The sequence below is a fragment of the Rhodofomes roseus genome (genome assembly GCF_022264815.1).
Source record: "Rhodofomes roseus strain CIRM-BRFM 1785 chromosome Unknown C8Q71scaffold_17, whole genome shotgun sequence".
Taxonomy (NCBI): Eukaryota; Fungi; Basidiomycota; class Agaricomycetes; order Polyporales; family Fomitopsidaceae; genus Rhodofomes; species Rhodofomes roseus.
The window spans coordinates 641,075-657,155 of NW_025952973.1; the positions used below are offsets into that span (position 1 = coordinate 641,075).

General features: G+C 54.6%; 8 protein-coding genes across 8 annotated transcripts; 4 read left to right on the plus strand and 4 right to left on the minus strand.

Moving 5' to 3' along the window:
- Positions 1 to 152: 152 nt before the first annotated feature.
- On the minus strand, positions 153 to 661 carry C8Q71DRAFT_675776 (uncharacterized protein; the record flags this gene model as incomplete). Its single annotated transcript, XM_047919710.1, has 3 exons — positions 153 to 206; positions 261 to 431; positions 485 to 661. Coding segments are annotated over 3 exons (402 nt in total), but the record flags the coding sequence as incomplete, so codon positions are not given.
- Positions 619 to 1,680, minus strand: C8Q71DRAFT_178890 (uncharacterized protein). The gene is made up of 2 exons (XM_047916789.1): positions 1,144 to 1,680; positions 619 to 1,091 (listed from the first exon to the last, which is right to left on the minus strand). The coding sequence occupies exons 1-2, from the start codon at positions 1,550 to 1,552 to the stop codon at positions 874 to 876; spliced, it is 627 nt and encodes a 208-aa protein (XP_047776578.1). The 5' UTR covers positions 1,553 to 1,680; the 3' UTR covers positions 619 to 873.
- A 1,330-nt stretch (positions 1,681 to 3,010) lies between these two features.
- On the minus strand, positions 3,011 to 5,032 carry C8Q71DRAFT_860131 (phytase; the record flags this gene model as incomplete). The annotated part of the gene is made up of 7 exons (XM_047927749.1): positions 3,011 to 3,512; positions 3,566 to 3,858; positions 3,908 to 3,969; positions 4,021 to 4,145; positions 4,207 to 4,373; positions 4,426 to 4,434; positions 4,745 to 5,032. The coding sequence occupies 7 exons, from the start codon at positions 5,030 to 5,032 to the stop codon at positions 3,011 to 3,013; spliced, it is 1,446 nt and encodes a 481-aa protein (XP_047776579.1).
- A 921-nt stretch (positions 5,033 to 5,953) lies between these two features.
- On the minus strand, positions 5,954 to 7,735 carry C8Q71DRAFT_860132 (phytase; the record flags this gene model as incomplete). The annotated part of the gene is made up of 7 exons (XM_047927750.1): positions 5,954 to 6,479; positions 6,542 to 6,822; positions 6,876 to 6,937; positions 6,993 to 7,117; positions 7,193 to 7,362; positions 7,419 to 7,427; positions 7,505 to 7,735. 7 exons carry the CDS (start codon positions 7,733 to 7,735, stop codon positions 5,954 to 5,956), a joined length of 1,404 nt encoding a protein of 467 aa, XP_047776580.1.
- A 959-nt stretch (positions 7,736 to 8,694) lies between these two features.
- C8Q71DRAFT_179067 (glutathione S-transferase) lies at positions 8,695 to 10,187 on the plus strand. Its single transcript, XM_047916791.1, has 7 exons — positions 8,695 to 8,828; positions 8,947 to 9,036; positions 9,092 to 9,250; positions 9,302 to 9,436; positions 9,496 to 9,672; positions 9,732 to 9,812; positions 9,863 to 10,187. Exons 2-7 carry the CDS (start codon positions 8,981 to 8,983, stop codon positions 9,951 to 9,953), a joined length of 699 nt encoding a protein of 232 aa, XP_047776581.1. The 5' UTR covers positions 8,695 to 8,828; positions 8,947 to 8,980; the 3' UTR covers positions 9,954 to 10,187.
- A 993-nt stretch (positions 10,188 to 11,180) lies between these two features.
- On the plus strand, positions 11,181 to 12,595 carry C8Q71DRAFT_772898 (glutathione S-transferase; the record flags this gene model as incomplete). Its single annotated transcript, XM_047924434.1, has 6 exons — positions 11,181 to 11,237; positions 11,293 to 11,451; positions 11,507 to 11,632; positions 11,700 to 11,876; positions 11,938 to 12,018; positions 12,069 to 12,595. Coding segments are annotated over 6 exons (685 nt in total), but the record flags the coding sequence as incomplete, so codon positions are not given.
- A 327-nt stretch (positions 12,596 to 12,922) lies between these two features.
- Positions 12,923 to 14,029, plus strand: C8Q71DRAFT_772903 (glutathione S-transferase). Its single transcript, XM_047924435.1, has 6 exons — positions 12,923 to 13,030; positions 13,099 to 13,227; positions 13,294 to 13,419; positions 13,471 to 13,647; positions 13,718 to 13,798; positions 13,855 to 14,029. The coding sequence occupies exons 1-6, from the start codon at positions 12,975 to 12,977 to the stop codon at positions 13,934 to 13,936; spliced, it is 651 nt and encodes a 216-aa protein (XP_047776583.1). The 5' UTR covers positions 12,923 to 12,974; the 3' UTR covers positions 13,937 to 14,029.
- A 618-nt stretch (positions 14,030 to 14,647) lies between these two features.
- Positions 14,648 to 15,825, plus strand: C8Q71DRAFT_909410 (glutathione S-transferase). Its single transcript, XM_047929041.1, has 6 exons — positions 14,648 to 14,853; positions 14,913 to 15,071; positions 15,126 to 15,251; positions 15,301 to 15,477; positions 15,533 to 15,613; positions 15,675 to 15,825. Exons 1-6 carry the CDS (start codon positions 14,798 to 14,800, stop codon positions 15,742 to 15,744), a joined length of 669 nt encoding a protein of 222 aa, XP_047776584.1. The 5' UTR covers positions 14,648 to 14,797; the 3' UTR covers positions 15,745 to 15,825.
- Positions 15,826 to 16,081: the final 256 nt, after the last annotated feature.

Sequence of the window (16,081 nt, forward strand, 5' to 3'; positions counted from 1 at the left end):
AAACCCTCCACACGGCGTTATTAGGGGTTTGTGTCGAACCTACATAATGAGCAAGGCTAGAATAAGAAGTCCGATTGGCCCACTGTGCCCAGCAGTCAAACTATCCTTTTCCCGACAAGAACACAGAACTAAGAATCCCCAGCCAACTGTGCGCACGGCTGGCTGGTCGGACAGTTTGTTTGCGCCGTGTTCTGAAGGTTCCCGAGCTAGACAATGGTTGCATGAGCCGACGGCGCCACGCAAAGTGTATTCCGACTCACGTAGTCCCAAGTGCATGCGCCGTGAACGTACGCGCACTGGTAGCCGGTGAACTGGTTGATCAAGACACCGATGTCGCCATTGAGGTCAACCGGACATTCGCAGCCGCTGGAGGTGCTGCAGGGCGCCACGGTCGGGCAGTTCGTCTGCCCAGTGTTCTGGAGGGCGCCAGTCTGTAGAGGACAATCTGGGTGAACTTGTGCGAATCAATAGGTTAAAAACTAACGTTGTCATCCCAAGTGCATGCGCCGCCAGCATAGGCACACTGGAACCCGGGGTAGACGTTGATGAGCACGCCGCCGCTGTCCCCCGTAACGTCGACAGGGCATTCGCAGTCTCCGCCACCGCCGTAGCAGGCGAAGGCGACGGATTGCCCCGTGACGCGCTTCGTGAGTGTCGAATAGTTGGGATTCGCCAAGGCCACTGTGGCGAAAGCACTGACTGTGAGGACAGTCTGGAAGAGCATGTCGAGGTAATGACTTCCCAATGGGGAGCTACTAGTGAGGCTCGAAGTGGGTGAAAGTTCGTTGATTCATCTGAGTAAACCCAGTGCTCTTTATACCTATCGCTGCCCCGCATGTGGTGTTTCAGTCGTACAGGCACGAGAATGACATGTCAACGCGGATGTAGAATCCGTGCTGCCGACCTTCCGACCTCTGGAGCCCTCAGCTTGACAGGATCTACGCGTGATTGTCCATCCGATACAGACACATTGAGACCGATTCCAGAATCTCTGCGTCGGGTATGATTCATGGTGAGCGGCGATGTGGTCAGGTCCGTCCTGAATCGTTGCGGCAGAAGGAATGTGGACTGCCCTGGCTGTGGAACGGTTCCTGGCACCCGGTGGTCAGAATGGGCAGTCAGGAGCAAAAGCGAACTGCGTACCCATGTGTGCGAGAATTCTCCGTTCATGGAGAACAAGGACAGTCTGACAAAGGCGTCGAAATGCTGCGGAAGAATCCTCGGACGGCTTTAGTGAGCACGAATGAACAAACTGACGCCTGCTATGACTACGATCTTTGTCAAGAGTCGTAAGGCTGACTTGAGGCTGACACTCGCGAGGGATCCTCTCGCGAATAGAATGCAACACGCTTCCATTGTTCGAGAGGTCAAAGAGGCCAGGAACGAAGATGCGACCGTCGCGGTACCTGCCCATGTCAGCAGTTCTAGCAGAGCAAAGTGTGGACTTACAGGAGCATTCGACAACATCGGACGTCGGCGTGAAACAGTGCCGCCGCTCCATCGGGGAAAAAACGTAGGCATTGGATAGATAGAGCGCTCCAGGGCTACCCATTCAGACTTTGCGTCCTGACCATCTGTTGTCATTCCACTGCGGCGGACATGTAGGTCCGTATACGCTGTAGTCTCCAGAAATAGAAGACGTTACATACTGTGACGCCATCCACGGGTCGCGAGGAGCGTTGTATACTGCTGCTATTGAGGAGCACGTATAGGATACAGGCCGCGCTGCAAGATTCGGCGAGATCAATGTACACAGCCACTGCTCTAGCCCATGTACTCGGAACCAATCCAATTCGGCGGATATGGTATCACAAACGAGGGCCTGAGTTTCTCGCGGTGCACGGTCTACATACATATTGAGCCTGTTGCAGACTGGAACATCGGGGTACCAGCTGACATTGACCGCTCATATGTGAATGCGCGGGCAGTGTGGGCAATTTGCGGGTCAACGGAAAGGAATGCTTGTGCCTGAGCGTATGCAGGATTAGGCCATGAAGACATAACTTACCGGGCGCGATGGCTCCGGCCATCCAAAGGTTCAGATCTCAGAATGATAGTCATCCCCTTTCTGCTGATCCAACGAACCTGATCATGATGCGGCACTAATCCCGCCTACGGCACCGACCAAGGAGAGACCGCTCAGAAATTCCGTCGACGAGGCCTTCAAGGCATAAGGGTTGGATAGATTAGGGTTGTATGAAGAACCATATACAAAGCAAGCAAAGGGGCACTCGTAGTAGGATAGTATAGTTGATGATGTCCGGATGAACGCCGAGCCATCTGGACTGAACTCATTCTCGGCAACATCCGTAGCAGACTGCAGTGCTGAAATAGGCAGGTCCGTCAATCAACTCACCTCGCTGCGGCAGCCCTCTTTGTTTCGGGCACTGCAATTCTCTTCTAGCCTGCTTGCGGCTGTGTTACGAGACTTGCGGTCATAGAGGCTCATATAAGGGATTCTGATCTGCATCGCTATGCATAGTATCCCGACTTCCATGCGGTTGAGGCGGAGGTTTTCCGCCAGCAAGCTCACAATTGGCGGAGAACTTGAATGGCGCGTGCTTCGCCATTGCAACATATGTATAAAAAACGGAGGAGGCCATGCTGTCGGAATATCTTTTACAGCCAACGATCGAATGCACATGTCAGGTCTCAGTAAGTAAGTCTAGAGTCTCGCTGAAGCCCCGGGATTCGGCCGTCGACATCGACCGGGACCAATCACCAAGATGCCTTTGGTTCGTTGCAGTTACTAGCAGTTCATTATGTAAATTAACCAGAAACCTAGGAGCAGTGTCTAGAGACGCACTGCATTTGAACAACAAATTGTCAAGTCCCTCGAACGCCGTTCGGAAAGTCTAGCAGCTGTGCATCAGATTCAACCTACCGCCCCATCGGCCGTCGAAGTGGATGCTTGACAGGTGCTAGACCCGCAATCGTTCATGAGATCACTCTGCCCAGTGTTGCCCCGTGTATCGTGGTAACATGCCAACTAAGCGTTTAATACACATGTTCAATCAGAACATTCGTTCCAGATCCCATACCCACTGTTCCTCGCGAACGCCTGGCTTTCCACGAAGGCATCCAGGGCGCACAAATCATTATCGTCCGAGCCGCAGGACGGCATCGGCTGCACCGCCTGGTTCACGAGCACCCTCACATATTCGCCGTCCCCGCTGCCAGACTCGTCGCTGCAGCTCATCCGCTCCACGACCATCCTCGCGGCGAAGGGCGTCATCTCGCTCACGCGCCACGCGCTCGTCTCTTGGTCATCGGGGCTCGAGTAGTTCAGCGCTGGGGTGGGGAAGAGGCCCATTGCGGAGTATACGGCGATAAGGAGATCGTCATGGGTAAAGTCCGCGTAGAACGTGCGGTTCAGAGGGAAGGTGGCTGGATTGGAGTCGAGCGTGGTGTCGGTCGAGGTGCTGTCGTTGACGGCGGTGTTGGTAAGTCGGGCGAGAAGCTCGTTGGTGTAGCCGATGCCTTGAGCTGGACCGAGGTCGCCTTGGCCCCACCTGCGCAGCCGTGAGTGAGTGCTGTCTCACCCGCGAATCATGCACTCGCTCACCCAGTGCCATAGTACTTGTCCAGATCCCCGTAGTACTCGAAGCCTGGGAAAGCGTCCAGAGAACTGAAGAGATCGCACCACTCGCTCCGTTCGGAATTCGCCACGGTCACGAACGGGCAGAGTTCAATCAAGTATTGCGTGTCTGTGTTGTCAAGGCCTGCTCCAGGTGCGCCTGCGTTGAGATAGTCGGTGATGTTGACGGTGTATATGTCTATCCATGCGGCTTCTTGGTCGCCCGGAGAATCAGAGTCGGACAGAGCAGCACAGGAGCCGTCGTTCAGGGTATCGTTCCCCTGCATATGTGCGTGAGACAATTGACACGACGTGGTATGCCTTGCTCACATCTTCCGAGATGATGACTGAGAGTACGGGCGTGTAGACCGAGTTACTTGCAGCCGCGAATCCTGTCTGTCTTCAACACCGATAGACAGGATGTTTTCTGCACAGTAACTCACCTGCTGTCCAATTACCAGCAGAATCGACGACACGCTGGCTACTCGATGCGCGTACGAATGGTAGGCCATTCGCCTCCACAAGAGAAGTGTATCGTTGATACGCTTCCACACCAGCGTCATAGGACCTATATTTAAGGGCAACACGTCAAGTCCTCTTCCCCATTGAGTGCGCTCAAAGCGACTGACTGCAAGGCTCCATAGGGCGTCAAGTCATCCTCTCCAAGGTCGTACGTAAAATTGCTGATAAACTGCATTGAAGTCTCGGTGATTGTAACCTTCTGGAGCTTCTTGAGCGCAGACTTGATTTTCTTGGTCGGGCTCTTCTTCGGATAGCGCGCTCCATGGCGCTCAAGCTGGTCCGACGTGAGTCTCCTCCGCGCTCAGAAATGTAAATCAAGGACGCACGATGTTGACCTGCGTAATGAACCGCCGACTCGGTCAGCCGAATTCACATTCAATACAAGAACGCCGGCGCATTATGTCCGCATTGACGCTGCATCCAGGGCCGCAGCTCTATCCGCAGAACCGGCGGGCGATCTGTGGCCAGATTGGCGGAACTCGCCCATGTGGGGAAGTACGAACGTTTGACCTGGCCTCGGGACGCCGCTAATGAACAGCACGCGGTCGAAGACGACACCGTGGGACAGCACCCTCCTTCTCTTCGGCGGACGCAAAGCCGAACGCTCTGCAGCTCAGTCAAGACAGAGAGACGGTTGAGACTTACCTGGTCGATCTCGCAGTTGGACGGCGGTGCGACGTAGTCTGCTACGGGGAAGTACGGTGTGTCCTCGGCCCATATCGTGCTGTCAGGTCCGAACACCCCAGTGGTGTTCGTAGCTGTCGATTTCCTGATCCTGATTGCGGATGGGGACTGGGCAGCGCTGGGGAGGGCGAGCACATCATGCGCCAGAGCGGCGAGGGCGAGTAGGCTGGTGCCTACGAGCATTTTGGAGACGATGAGAGGGCGGGTGGATTGTGGATGAGGGCGATACGAAGCCGTCAGATGCGACATTGCGACGCGCTCTCTTTATGCGCGGAGGTAGGGACGCAAGCATGCAAGGACTTGGACGGCATTACGGCCCACCCATGCGATGGGCGGGACTGTTGGCAGCAGCAGCAAGCGGTGTCCAGCGAATCATTCATGGAAAGCTGTCATTCGTGAGTATGGAGAATGGAACTATCCCTTCCACATCTGGGAGAGTCGGTCACGGGCCTGCTTCCTTGCAGGTCAGTTCTCATGCCGAAGCGTCTGTGGACGTTACTGTGCCTTGGAACGCACTGAAGCTCGTACGTCGCTGGCGATCGTACGTATAGCATCATTCCGTAGAAGGGCCGATGGCTTCACCGGCGCCTACAATGTCTGTGGCTGGATGCACGTTCGTCAAGTGCAGCATGGTCGAATGTGAAACAGCGAGGAGCTTGGGATCCAGCAGCACAGGGCTATAGTGTGAGGGGCACCCGTCAGCGACTGATAATCAGAAATTTCGTCCTACGTACCTTTGTGCTGGACGAGACACGGGCGCCGTGTCATGTCTATTCATGGTGTGTCTATTCATGGACTACACGCTCGAGGAGGCCGCCGCGTTGAGTGACCTCATGGTGAGAGGATTGATGCCCACGGGCATCATTCCTTTGCTTCTTTCTCCGCAGGAGTACGTACAAGACAGAGGGACGGTTCACGCCAAGTGCAGTGCCCGGTCACCAGTGATCGCGCCAGACTCCCTTGACTCACCTACAGTACTTGACTTTTGTCAACACGGTCAGTTGCTTACGCAAAACGAATGCTCACCTACTAGTGCAGCCCCCAGTGCGACTCACAGCAGTCGCACAGGACGGGACTAAGTGATGTCCAAGCGACGTGCTCTATCATATACTAGATCTGCTCTATGCCCATCTATGGCATGGCCATAAATATCACCGCACACATACCCTTTTAGGCTGCTGCTGCCTCGAAGCACGCATCCCACGTCCCATTCCCTCCACTCTTCGCAAACGCCTGGCTATCCACGAACGCACCCAGACCACACACGCCATCCGCGCTCGCCCCGCAAAACGCAAGCGGCTGCACCGCCTGGTTCACCAATACCCTCACATACCTCCCCTCCGCGTCCGCACTACCATCGGCGGGCTCGTACCCCTCCCCGCACGCCAAGCGCTCCACGACCATCCTCCCCGCGAACGGCACCATCCTGCTCACGTTCCACACGCCCGCACCGATGTTCGCCCGCGCCGGGTCGAGCGGGTCTGTTGGGAACAGGCCCATCGCGGCGAAGACAGGGATCATCAGGTTGTCGTGCGAGAAGTCCGCGTAGACCGTGCGGTTGAGGGGGAAGGTCGCGGGCGAGGCGTCGAGCGTGCGGTTGGTGGAGGTGCTGTCGGAGACGGGGGTGGAGGTGAGCCGCGCGACGAGCTCGTTGACGTAGCCGACGCCTTGGACGGGGCCGAGGGCGTTGCCGTATCTAGGCCAGAGACGGGTGAGTCGGTGTCGGTGTAGAGACAGGAGGGAGGTGGAGATACGCACCCGGTGCCGTAGTACTTGTCCAGGTCCGCCCAATACTCGAATCCATCCCACGCGTCCAGCCCCGCGAACAAGTCGCACCAGGCGCTCCGCTCCTGCCTGGCGACGCTCTCAAACATGCAGAGCGTCACGAGCGCGTGCGTGTCTGCGTTAGAGAGGTTCGCGCCCGGCGCGCCGGCGTTGAGCTCAGCAGTGAGGTTCGCGGCGTAGATGTCGATGTATGCGTCGGGCAGTGGGGAGCTGATGTGTTGCGGGCAGGACGCGTCGTCAAGCGTGTCGTTGCCCTGGGGAGTGGTGAGTTAGATGGGAGGACAAGACGAAGGGGAGGATCACACACCTCTTCCGAAATGACGAGAGAGAGCACCGGTACGTAGACGCCGCTGTTCGCCGCGGCAAAACCTGTCCATATTGAAGTCAGTAGCAGTTCTCATACCATGTCGGCCTAATGTCGCACCTGCTGTCCAGTTCGTCGCGCTCTGCTCGACACGCTCGCTCCCAGACGCGCGCACAAATGGCAGCCGATCCGCGTCCACGAGCGAAGGATACCGCGTGTAGACCTCCTGGCCCGCGTCATAGGACCTACACTCAAGCACGATTAGTATAGAATCGATGACGTCTCTGCCGTATGCCTGAACCGGTGTTCGTGACGCTCACTCTTGCGCTCCCAGAGGTACAAGAGAGTTTTCCCCAAGCGTATAGGTATAATTTGAGACGAAGGCGAGAGAGGAATCGCTCAGGATCGTTGCTGTCTGTAGTCTCGCGAGTGCAGCTTGTATGCGCGCCGCGGCTCCGCTGGTCGGATAGCGGGCACCATGGCGTTGAATCTGCCCGCACTTCAATGAGCCTGATGCCCATAACCTTTTGGGCGCATGAGACGCACAATATGGACCTGAGTGCGACGAGAGCGTCAGTATACGTCGTATCACCGTCTGAAGCCGAGTGCTTCAATGGAATGCGGAGACTCACCTGGTCTACTTCACAACTCGCTGGCGGCGCAGCATAGGGCTCTACGGGGAAATAAGGAGCGTACTGTGCCCATCTCGTACTGTCCGCCCCGAATACCGATCTATCCGACGTCAGGTTGCTCTCCGTGTTCTCAACGTCGACGATTCCACCCTCAGGCGACGACGTCCTCCCCAGTGCGACATAGCCGCAGAATGCATAGAAAGCGAGCGCAGCGCAAAGGAGCGTGGTCATCTTCGGGCGAGGGATGCGGCGTCCTTGGATGGGTCTGTGCGGTGCCGCATGGTGGACGGCGCGGGGGTTCTTATGAATATGATGGTGGTAGCCTGCGTGGGCCGCTGTTGCGGGGGCTGGGAGGCCGTTGCCAGTGTCAAGCGAGTGTCTCCTGGACTTGGACATGGGCAGGACGAAGGAGCAGCCACGGCAGACACGGACAGCGTAGCGGACGTGAAGAGACTGCTGGAAGCGCACGCTCTGGGAAACTCGGATATGAACACCGCTCTACACACGTTCCTCGATAGACACCAGTCCTGACCCCGCAAACTCCTGTCCTTGCGCATCGCAAACATTCGGGTCCCCGGTATCTTGGCGTTGAAGAGGCGGGATACGAAAGGACTGCGCATAAAAGTGAGGGCGGTAGCGAACTCGAAGCGACGACCAAGTGCCCCTCGAAACAGCAGGTCCTGCTGGGCGCTTACACCACCATTGGAGATCTCAGATCGCTCCCGGTGGCTGCGGCCCGGGCTCCCTCGTTCAACGTTCAACGACAGCCACCACCATCCTCAGGCCTCCGGATATATGTACAAGTGGTCGACTGGTACCAATCAATCGCCCAGTATATTTTGCTGCGATGATTGTCATTCTCGACATTGGGTTGGAGTCTGCGCGTCACGCAAAACCTTACTATGATCTGGCCGCAGCACTTTCAGACTCTTGCATGGCCGCTAAACTGCAAGGTTCTTCACTCGCCGTTGTTCACGATGATCTATCTGAAGGTGCTTCTCAGCTCATACACTTAGATCTGCAGGACCACACAAGACACAGCACGGTCAGTCTGGCCTTGATATTGAGAGGCTGACTGTTTCTGAACAATCGGGATGCGTGCATGCGGCAGCTTGAGGGCAAGATTCCAGTGCGCCCTCGGCTCCGCTCTAGTTGACAGTAAACATGGATGCAGATGCTCAGATATTTGTAAGTAACCGTGCTCACTCATCAACTCGAGCACGTTGCCGCGGGGTTGGCTCTTGGTCATCGAGACCACGAGGGGATATGCAGAAGACGCGCTTCATGCGCCATAGTATACGACCATTGAATGAACGGTAGATTTGTAAGGTGCGTCTTATTCATAGAACTCGTAATCGAGGCGTTGACGAGCTCAAGACGCTCATGGACATGCAGTATAAGTATGAACCAGTGCAGGGCGGATAGGCTCACAACTCGTACAGGGATTGTAACCTCGCCCGCCGACAACTTCTGGCCATGTCTCACGGAAAGCAGTTCACACTACAAACACATGGCACGGGTGCCAATGGCTGGTATGTAATTTTCGTCTCTTCGCGATGACCTGAAACCGACACGTCCGTGCTCCAGGAAGATCGATTTTGTCCTTGCCGAGCTGGGCTTAGAGTACGAGTCGAAGCTCCTCGACTTCAACCAGCAAGACCACAAAGCGCCGGAATACACTAATTACAATCCGAACGGTCGAATCCCGGCCTTGATAGACCACTCGAACAATGATTTCGTTGTGTGGTATGCATCACTACGTGCACTCGGAGAAACAACGCTGATCAATCCTTGTAGGGAGTCCAACGCGATCATGCTATACCTGGTCGAGAAATACGACACCGAGCACAAGATATCCGTCTCGGACTCCAACGACTCGAACGAGAAATTCGAGCAACTCCAGTGGCTATTCTTTCAGGCGTCCGGCCAAGGGTGAGCCTCGACCGTTACCATCCTGCCCTATGTGCCCAGCCTGACCGAAACGACAACAGCCCGTACTTTGGACAGGCCGTCTGGTTCATGGGTTCCCATTCGGAGAAGCTCCTGAGTGCCATCGAGCGCTATCAGAAAGAGACGATCCGTGTGCTCAGCGTCCTGGACGGCGTTTTGTCCAAGCGCGAGTGGCTTGTCGGCGGGAAGTGCACCATTGCCGACCTTTCGTTCATCCCGTACGTACTTGACCCAATCCCGCTTACCGTATCCTGACCTTATGGTGGCTGCATATTAGATGGAGTCATTGGGCGTTGAGAAGCATTCTCAAGGATTATCCTGGATTAGACGTGGCAAAGGACTATCCCGCGTTCTACCGGTGAGTTTGGCGAAAGATGGCTCGTGACAGGCACCGCTGACTCCGAGTAGGTGGCACTTCGCGATGCTGGCGCGAGAATCGGTGGCGGGAATTGTCGCAGCAAGGGAGGCTGCCTTGATCACTTCGGGGATCTGGCGATAGATATGACCGCCTGTCTGGGTCACTTAGTACTACAATCGTTTGTTTCCGCTATACTTGGATTCCTTCGACGTCAATACCTCCAGTCCCCAATATGAAGTGATCCGTCGACGCTGCACTCACCGCGCCAGTGGAGCTTACCGGTGCCGACGATACGGGCTCCTCATAAACAGGCTGGCTGGGCTAGGCATCGCCACCCTTAGAAGGCCCCAGTAGAACGATCGAGCGGTACGGAAGGCGATTCGGTGTACTCATGCAATACTCACTGGGGTTCTGCGGGTAAGTGCGCATACAGTATCAGACATGAACGTTTGAACCATCATAACTCAGTAGGCAGAATTCGACATCTCGTCAGTTGAAATTTCCACTAAGCCTCAGGAGGAAATCGGGCGAGAGATCTCAGATCCCTTCCGGTGGCGATGCCACCTGATGCCACATTAAACAAGCGCCGAAGGTTTTGTTTGACCAATGCTGCATAGGTCCTCCACTCGCTATTACTCGTAATTTAGGAGGGACCGCAGTCTTCAACTAATCAGCAATTGCGTTTCAGACACCGAACAAATACTCAAAAGATACTCGATCATGAAAGAGTCCGTTCGACGGCCTAGGAAAATTGAACGCCTCTGTGTCTCGGTGGCATTCTCTTGGTTGTATGTACCGTTCTCGTTGACGCATATTGAAGCGAGGTGAGACTGACAAAGCACATCGAATGTGTAAGCATGATCCTGCTCACTCATCACTTCTGCGCATGTTCTGTAGGGTTGGCGTCATCTGAGCCATGCCATCCGGGGTATGTTGAAGACGCGCCCAGTGATACACAAGGGCCAGTAGAGGTGTGTCCGGCGTGGCTATATACACTAGTAACTACGTACTGAGAAAAACCCAGGACCGGGTCACCAACTACTAAGATGTTCACGAGAATTCGTAACCTGAAGGCGTCGCAAAGCCCTGTCATGTCTCTGAGCCAAATCTCCTTCGCAGTTTATGCTGACGACAGCGAACTCGGCCGTTGATCGTGGACAACAGTGCTCGCGCACGCAATACGCGGGTATGACTCGGTCACACGCAGAAGCAGTGTATTTGTAAGATATCTTACTCATCCATCCAACCTGCAATCGAGAGAAGTGCGTATAGTCGAGGCGCTCGTGAACCGACAGTATATGAATCAGTACTTGCACGGCTGGGAGTTGCACATCTCACACAGGGATCGGAACCTCGTACACACTTGACCATGTCTCACGGAAAGCAGTTCACACTGATCAGCTCTCTAACGGGGCCCAATGCCTGGTATGTCTACTTCGTTTTCTCGCGTTACTCTCACAAACACGCGTACATGCACCAGGAAAATCGATTTTGTCCTCCTCGAGCTGGGCTTGGAGTACGAGTCGAAGTTCCTTGACTTCACCAAGCTAGAGCAGAAGGCGCCGGATCACACCAAGTACAACCCGAATGGTCGTATTCCGACCCTGATAGACCACTCGAACAACGATTTTGTCATGTGGTGAGTGATATCCCGCGCATTCGCTCTGAGAACGGAAACCGACGCGTGCTCGTAGGGAGTCGGATGCGATCATGCTCTACCTGGTCGAGAAGTATGATACTGAGCGCAAGATATCCGTCTCGGACTTCAATGAGAAGTTTGAACAAGTTCAGTGGCTGTTCTTCCAGGCCTCCGGCCAAGGGTGAGCACAGACCGCTTCCTTCCTATCCCAGCAGTGTCTAGTGCGATTTTGACCGCAAGGACGACAGCCCATACTTCGGACAGGCGGTTTGGTTCATGCATTACCACCCCGAGAAGATCTCCAGTGCCGTCGCACGCTACCAGGCTGAGACGATCCGTGTGCTCGGCGTCCTTGACGGTGTGTTGTCCAAGCGCGAATGGCTCGTCGGCGGGAAGTGCACCATCGCCGACCTTTCGTTCGTCCCGTGCGTATTGGGCAGATCCCTTTGCTTACCGTTGACTGACAAATTCGTGGCTACGCATCAGGTGGAACTTGTATGCGTTGAGGGTCATCCTCAAGAACCGTCCTGACGTAGACGTCCCAAAGGATTATCCTGCGTATTACAAGTGAGTGCATCGAAAGGTGCCGCGCGATAAACGTAGCTCACACAGAGTAGGTGGCACCGCGCCATGTTTGCCCGCGAGTCAGTGGCGAAGATTGCGGCCCCGGCGGAGGCTGCTTTGATTGAACGAGGGAGGTGAAACAAGATACGTGATCGTTGTCACTGGCGTAGGCGGACGACAGCGAAGCAAGTAGTAGACTTGTCGGAGTTCCTTACGTCCGTACAAGGCTACTATTCGCTGGTCACACTATGTGCTTCCGATAAATGTGCATACGATCTAAAGCTGGTTTGGATAACTCAGGAGCGTATTGCGTGACTCACCTGTCGGCATTGAATTCCAGATAACCTCATGGGCGGAACGGAGCGAGGCAGTTCATGAAGCCATTCACGGCGGCCGTACGCAGGATTTCTCCGCATCATCTGGACGCCCAAGTCAGGCCAGTATCATTGTGGAGGTCATGGTAGTCAATGTGCGCAGTTTAGGCGCGGTATCACTCTCCGGACATGGGATCGTAGCAAGTGGTCGTGATATACTAGTAACGGATAGGTGGGTTCTGGCTTTCTCGGGCATGATTCAGCCAAGCTCGCTGACAGCTGCAATATGTGCTGGGATTCGAATAATACTATGCACGCACACAGGATCTACCCTCCGCTGTCTCGGATCTGTTAACGATGCGCTTTCGATGATTCGGAGGCGAGAGTTGGTGCGCTCTTTCACCGCAACAACTTGTTTGACAGCGCTAGGAAGATCCCGCCCTTCCACATTGATAATCCGCTGCGGAAAGAGCTTAATAAGTGCGTCATTGGCTGCGATCGAGTCAACCGGGTCGAGTCAGATACTTCCAATGACGCGCCTACCAGTGTATTTAAAGATAGGAAAGTCGGCCTCGTCCAGTACTACAATCGCCTTATACAACCACCCGCAAGTCAGAAACATCCCTCCATCGTCGAGCTTTGGATATGTCGCACGGGGAGCACTTCACTTTGTTCACTGACGTCAGAGGCCCAAATGGCTGGTGAGTTGCGACGGTTCGTTCAGTCTCGCTGCCTAGGTTCTGTTATTGATATACTACCTCGTCTGCAGGAAAGTTGCTGAGCCGAAGTACCTTGACTTCAGTAAGCAAGAGCAGAAGAGTCCTGAGCATACGCAGTACAATCCGAACGGACGCATCCCGACGCTGATCGACCACGCGAACAATGACTTTGTCGTATGGTACGTTGGCAGGCGATAGTACACGTTTCGAAGGCCTTGCGATGAACTCACTTGTCCCTTTGGCAGGGAGTCTAACGCGATCTTGCTGTATCTTGTCGAGAAGTACGACACCGAGCACAAGATCTCTGTTTCGGTTGTGAATGAAAAAGTGCATCAGCTGCAGTGGCTCTTCTTCCAGGCATCGGGACAAGGGTGATCTATCTGCTGCGAGTAGACAAAGCCCTTGATTGACCGTTCTCATAGTCCATACTATGGACAAGCCACTTGGTTCATACGCTATCACCCAGAGAAGATACCTAGCGCCATCGAGCGTTACCGCAAGGAAGTCATCCGTGTCATTGGGGTGCTCGAGAGCGTACTCTCCAAGCAAGATTGGGTCGTTGGCGGAAAGTGCACCATTGCTGATATATCTTTCGTCCCGTACGCCGGTCCCTGGATCCTTGGTATAGCACTGTTGCTGAATGATTTCGGTTTGCACCGATCCCCGCAGTTGGAACATATTTGCATTCCGTCGACTTTCGACGGACGACTCTGACGTCAACCTTGAGCGAGACTTTCCTGCCGTTACCAAGTGAGTGGGCAACGTACAAACCATCACTATGTGCATGATACTTACCGCAGCTACAGATGGCACAATGCAATGCTCAAGCGGCACGCAATCGCCGAGCAAATCAAGCTGAGGCAGTCGCTTCTCGAAGAGCAGACGTGATGTCATTGTCTATGCATATAGAGCAACTATCAGCATTGTCGTGTAGATGAACAACCACTTCCACTGAAATAATCATCGTCCATCTCATACTTACTACTGGAATCATCTCTGAGGGGGTGCGCGAATGCTCAGTCGACCATACCCCATATGCATCCTCCGATCCATCGTGACAGTTCATTGAATGTGGATACCTCAACCTTCTCAGATGGGTCTCAGATTAGATTGCGTGCATATCCCGATGGCCAGATCAGTTGTGATCAGGGCCCGACGGGTCGCGTCCAGGTATGGACATGTCCGCCGTGGATCGTCAGCGGCGGAACTTGATGTAGTTCGCTGCTCTGTCGGCTCCCCTGTGCTTGGCTATCTGGCCCAGCGGCATACCATGCGGAGCGAGTCTTCAAACTCCACATACAGGTGTCGCTGTTACTGACGAATCATGACTTGAGGACTGGTACGACACCTTGCAAATGATCACACACCGCTATGTTGGACCTAATATATGTATGTTGGCAGACGCAACTGCCAAGGTTCCTTCTGTTGGGCGCTACTACTTATGCAGCCCAGCTTACACAATCCAAAGGTGTAGACGACATGCAGTTGCACAGGCGTCAATTGCGTAAAGCGAATGACACCAGCTGTCGTATTATGGATGCAGATCGTCTGCGGAGAAGGAATTTAGCCTTGATCTAAGGGGCCTGTCATGACTCAGACTACAGATTATGAATCAGCAGCCTGCGCAGGGGCGAGCCGACGGTGCGAACCTATATAAAGCAGCGCGACGGTTCATGAGCATAAACAGTCTAAGGCCTCTGATAAATTCTACGCACCTTTCAAGTCGCACCCGCTAGCAATCAGCCCAGGATGTCTCACGGAAAGCAATTCACCCTCTTCACTCACGCTGGCGGTCCTAATGGATGGTTAGCCTGGATGAGTATCTGTGGGAGAAGCCACGCGCTGATGTCGTTTGTACCGGTAGGAAGGTCGCCTTCACACTCGCAGAACTGGGGTTGGAATACGTTCCGAAGTATCTGGATTTTGGCAAGCAAGAGCAGAAGGGTCCGGAGTACACGAAGTACAACCCGAACGGCCGTATCCCAACGCTGATCGACCACGCTAACAACGACTTCACCATCTGGTACGTTCGTGTCCTTCAACCGAGTGTTCATGGCTGAACTGAACGGACACCAAGGGAGTCCAACGCGATTATGACGTACCTCGTCGAGAAGTACGACACCGAGCACAAGATCTCAGCGTCGAACCTCGACGACAAGATGCAGCAACTACAATGGCTCTTCTTCCAGGCCTCCGGTCAAGGGTGAGTACCGCGCAACTGCATGCCGCGAATACGTCTGACCGCCACACAGCCCGTACTTTGGCCAGGCCGTCTGGTTCTCAAAATTCCACCCAGAGAAGGTCCCCAGCGCTGTCGAGCGGTACCAGAAGGAGGCCATCCGCGTCTTAGGTGTCCTCGAAAGTGTCCTAGCCAAGCAGGAGTGGCTCGTCGGCGGGAAGTGCACTATTGCAGATCTCTCATTCATCACGCACGCGCCCATTTGTTCCCGTGCGATTGCCGGCTAGCTGACTACGTATGTGTAGATGGAACCAGGCCGCGTTCGGGTACATTTTGAAGGACCATCCCGACTTCAACCTGCAAAAAGACTACCCTGCGGTGAACAGGTAAGTCCAACGCTTCAGCAGTCGGAGCCCTGGGACTCATACCTTGAAAATTGTTGTGTAGGTGGCACAACGCCTTGGTTTCCAGGAAGGCGGTTGCGGAGCAACTCGCATATAAGGATTCGCTCATGTAAAAGCCCGAGGCGCATGAGAGCGGGTGTAGCTTGTCGCATTTGCATGTATGTCAGAACGCAGGAATGGTATCATGTGTTGTTAAAGAGCGTGCGTAACCGTGCGGGATCGATGCTGGGCACCAAGCTGAGAGCTGGACGCGAGGCGGGGACGCTTCCACACGAAGGTTACTTGCCCAATGGCTCACCCCAGAGTCCACGTGCAAGAGCGATGCATGATGATTACATCTGGGAGCGCACACTCGTCAGAGAAAATTTCGCGAGAATCTTGCAGACGGGTCGATATACCACTCACCAATTCATAACGACGACGCAGAGTCTGATCGACCGAGACTTTAGC

Excerpts from the sequence above, each read along its gene's own strand:
- C8Q71DRAFT_178890 (XM_047916789.1), bottom strand. The coding sequence starts at position 1,552 with ATGGGTAGCCCTGGAGCGCTCTATCTATCCAATGCCTACGTTTTTTCC. Across the intron at positions 1,092-1,143 it reads GAGAATTCTCGCACACATGG|GAACCGTTCCACAGCCAGGG; the intron begins GTACGCAGTTCG and ends ACCGGGTGCCAG.
- C8Q71DRAFT_179067 (XM_047916791.1), top strand. The coding sequence starts at position 8,981 with ATGTCTCACGGAAAGCAGTTCACACTACAAACACATGGCACGGGTGCC. Across the intron at positions 9,673-9,731 it reads GCCGACCTTTCGTTCATCCC|ATGGAGTCATTGGGCGTTGA; the intron begins GTACGTACTTGA and ends GCTGCATATTAG. Across the intron at positions 9,813-9,862 it reads GACTATCCCGCGTTCTACCG|GTGGCACTTCGCGATGCTGG; the intron begins GTGAGTTTGGCG and ends GACTCCGAGTAG.
- C8Q71DRAFT_772903 (XM_047924435.1), top strand. The coding sequence starts at position 12,975 with ATGTCGCACGGGGAGCACTTCACTTTGTTCACTGACGTCAGAGGCCCA. Across the intron at positions 13,420-13,470 it reads TTCCAGGCATCGGGACAAGG|TCCATACTATGGACAAGCCA; the intron begins GTGATCTATCTG and ends CCGTTCTCATAG. Across the intron at positions 13,648-13,717 it reads GCTGATATATCTTTCGTCCC|TTGGAACATATTTGCATTCC; the intron begins GTACGCCGGTCC and ends CGATCCCCGCAG.
- C8Q71DRAFT_909410 (XM_047929041.1), top strand. The coding sequence starts at position 14,798 with ATGTCTCACGGAAAGCAATTCACCCTCTTCACTCACGCTGGCGGTCCT. Across the intron at positions 14,854-14,912 it reads GCTGGCGGTCCTAATGGATG|GAAGGTCGCCTTCACACTCG; the intron begins GTTAGCCTGGAT and ends TTGTACCGGTAG. Across the intron at positions 15,614-15,674 it reads GACTACCCTGCGGTGAACAG|GTGGCACAACGCCTTGGTTT; the intron begins GTAAGTCCAACG and ends ATTGTTGTGTAG.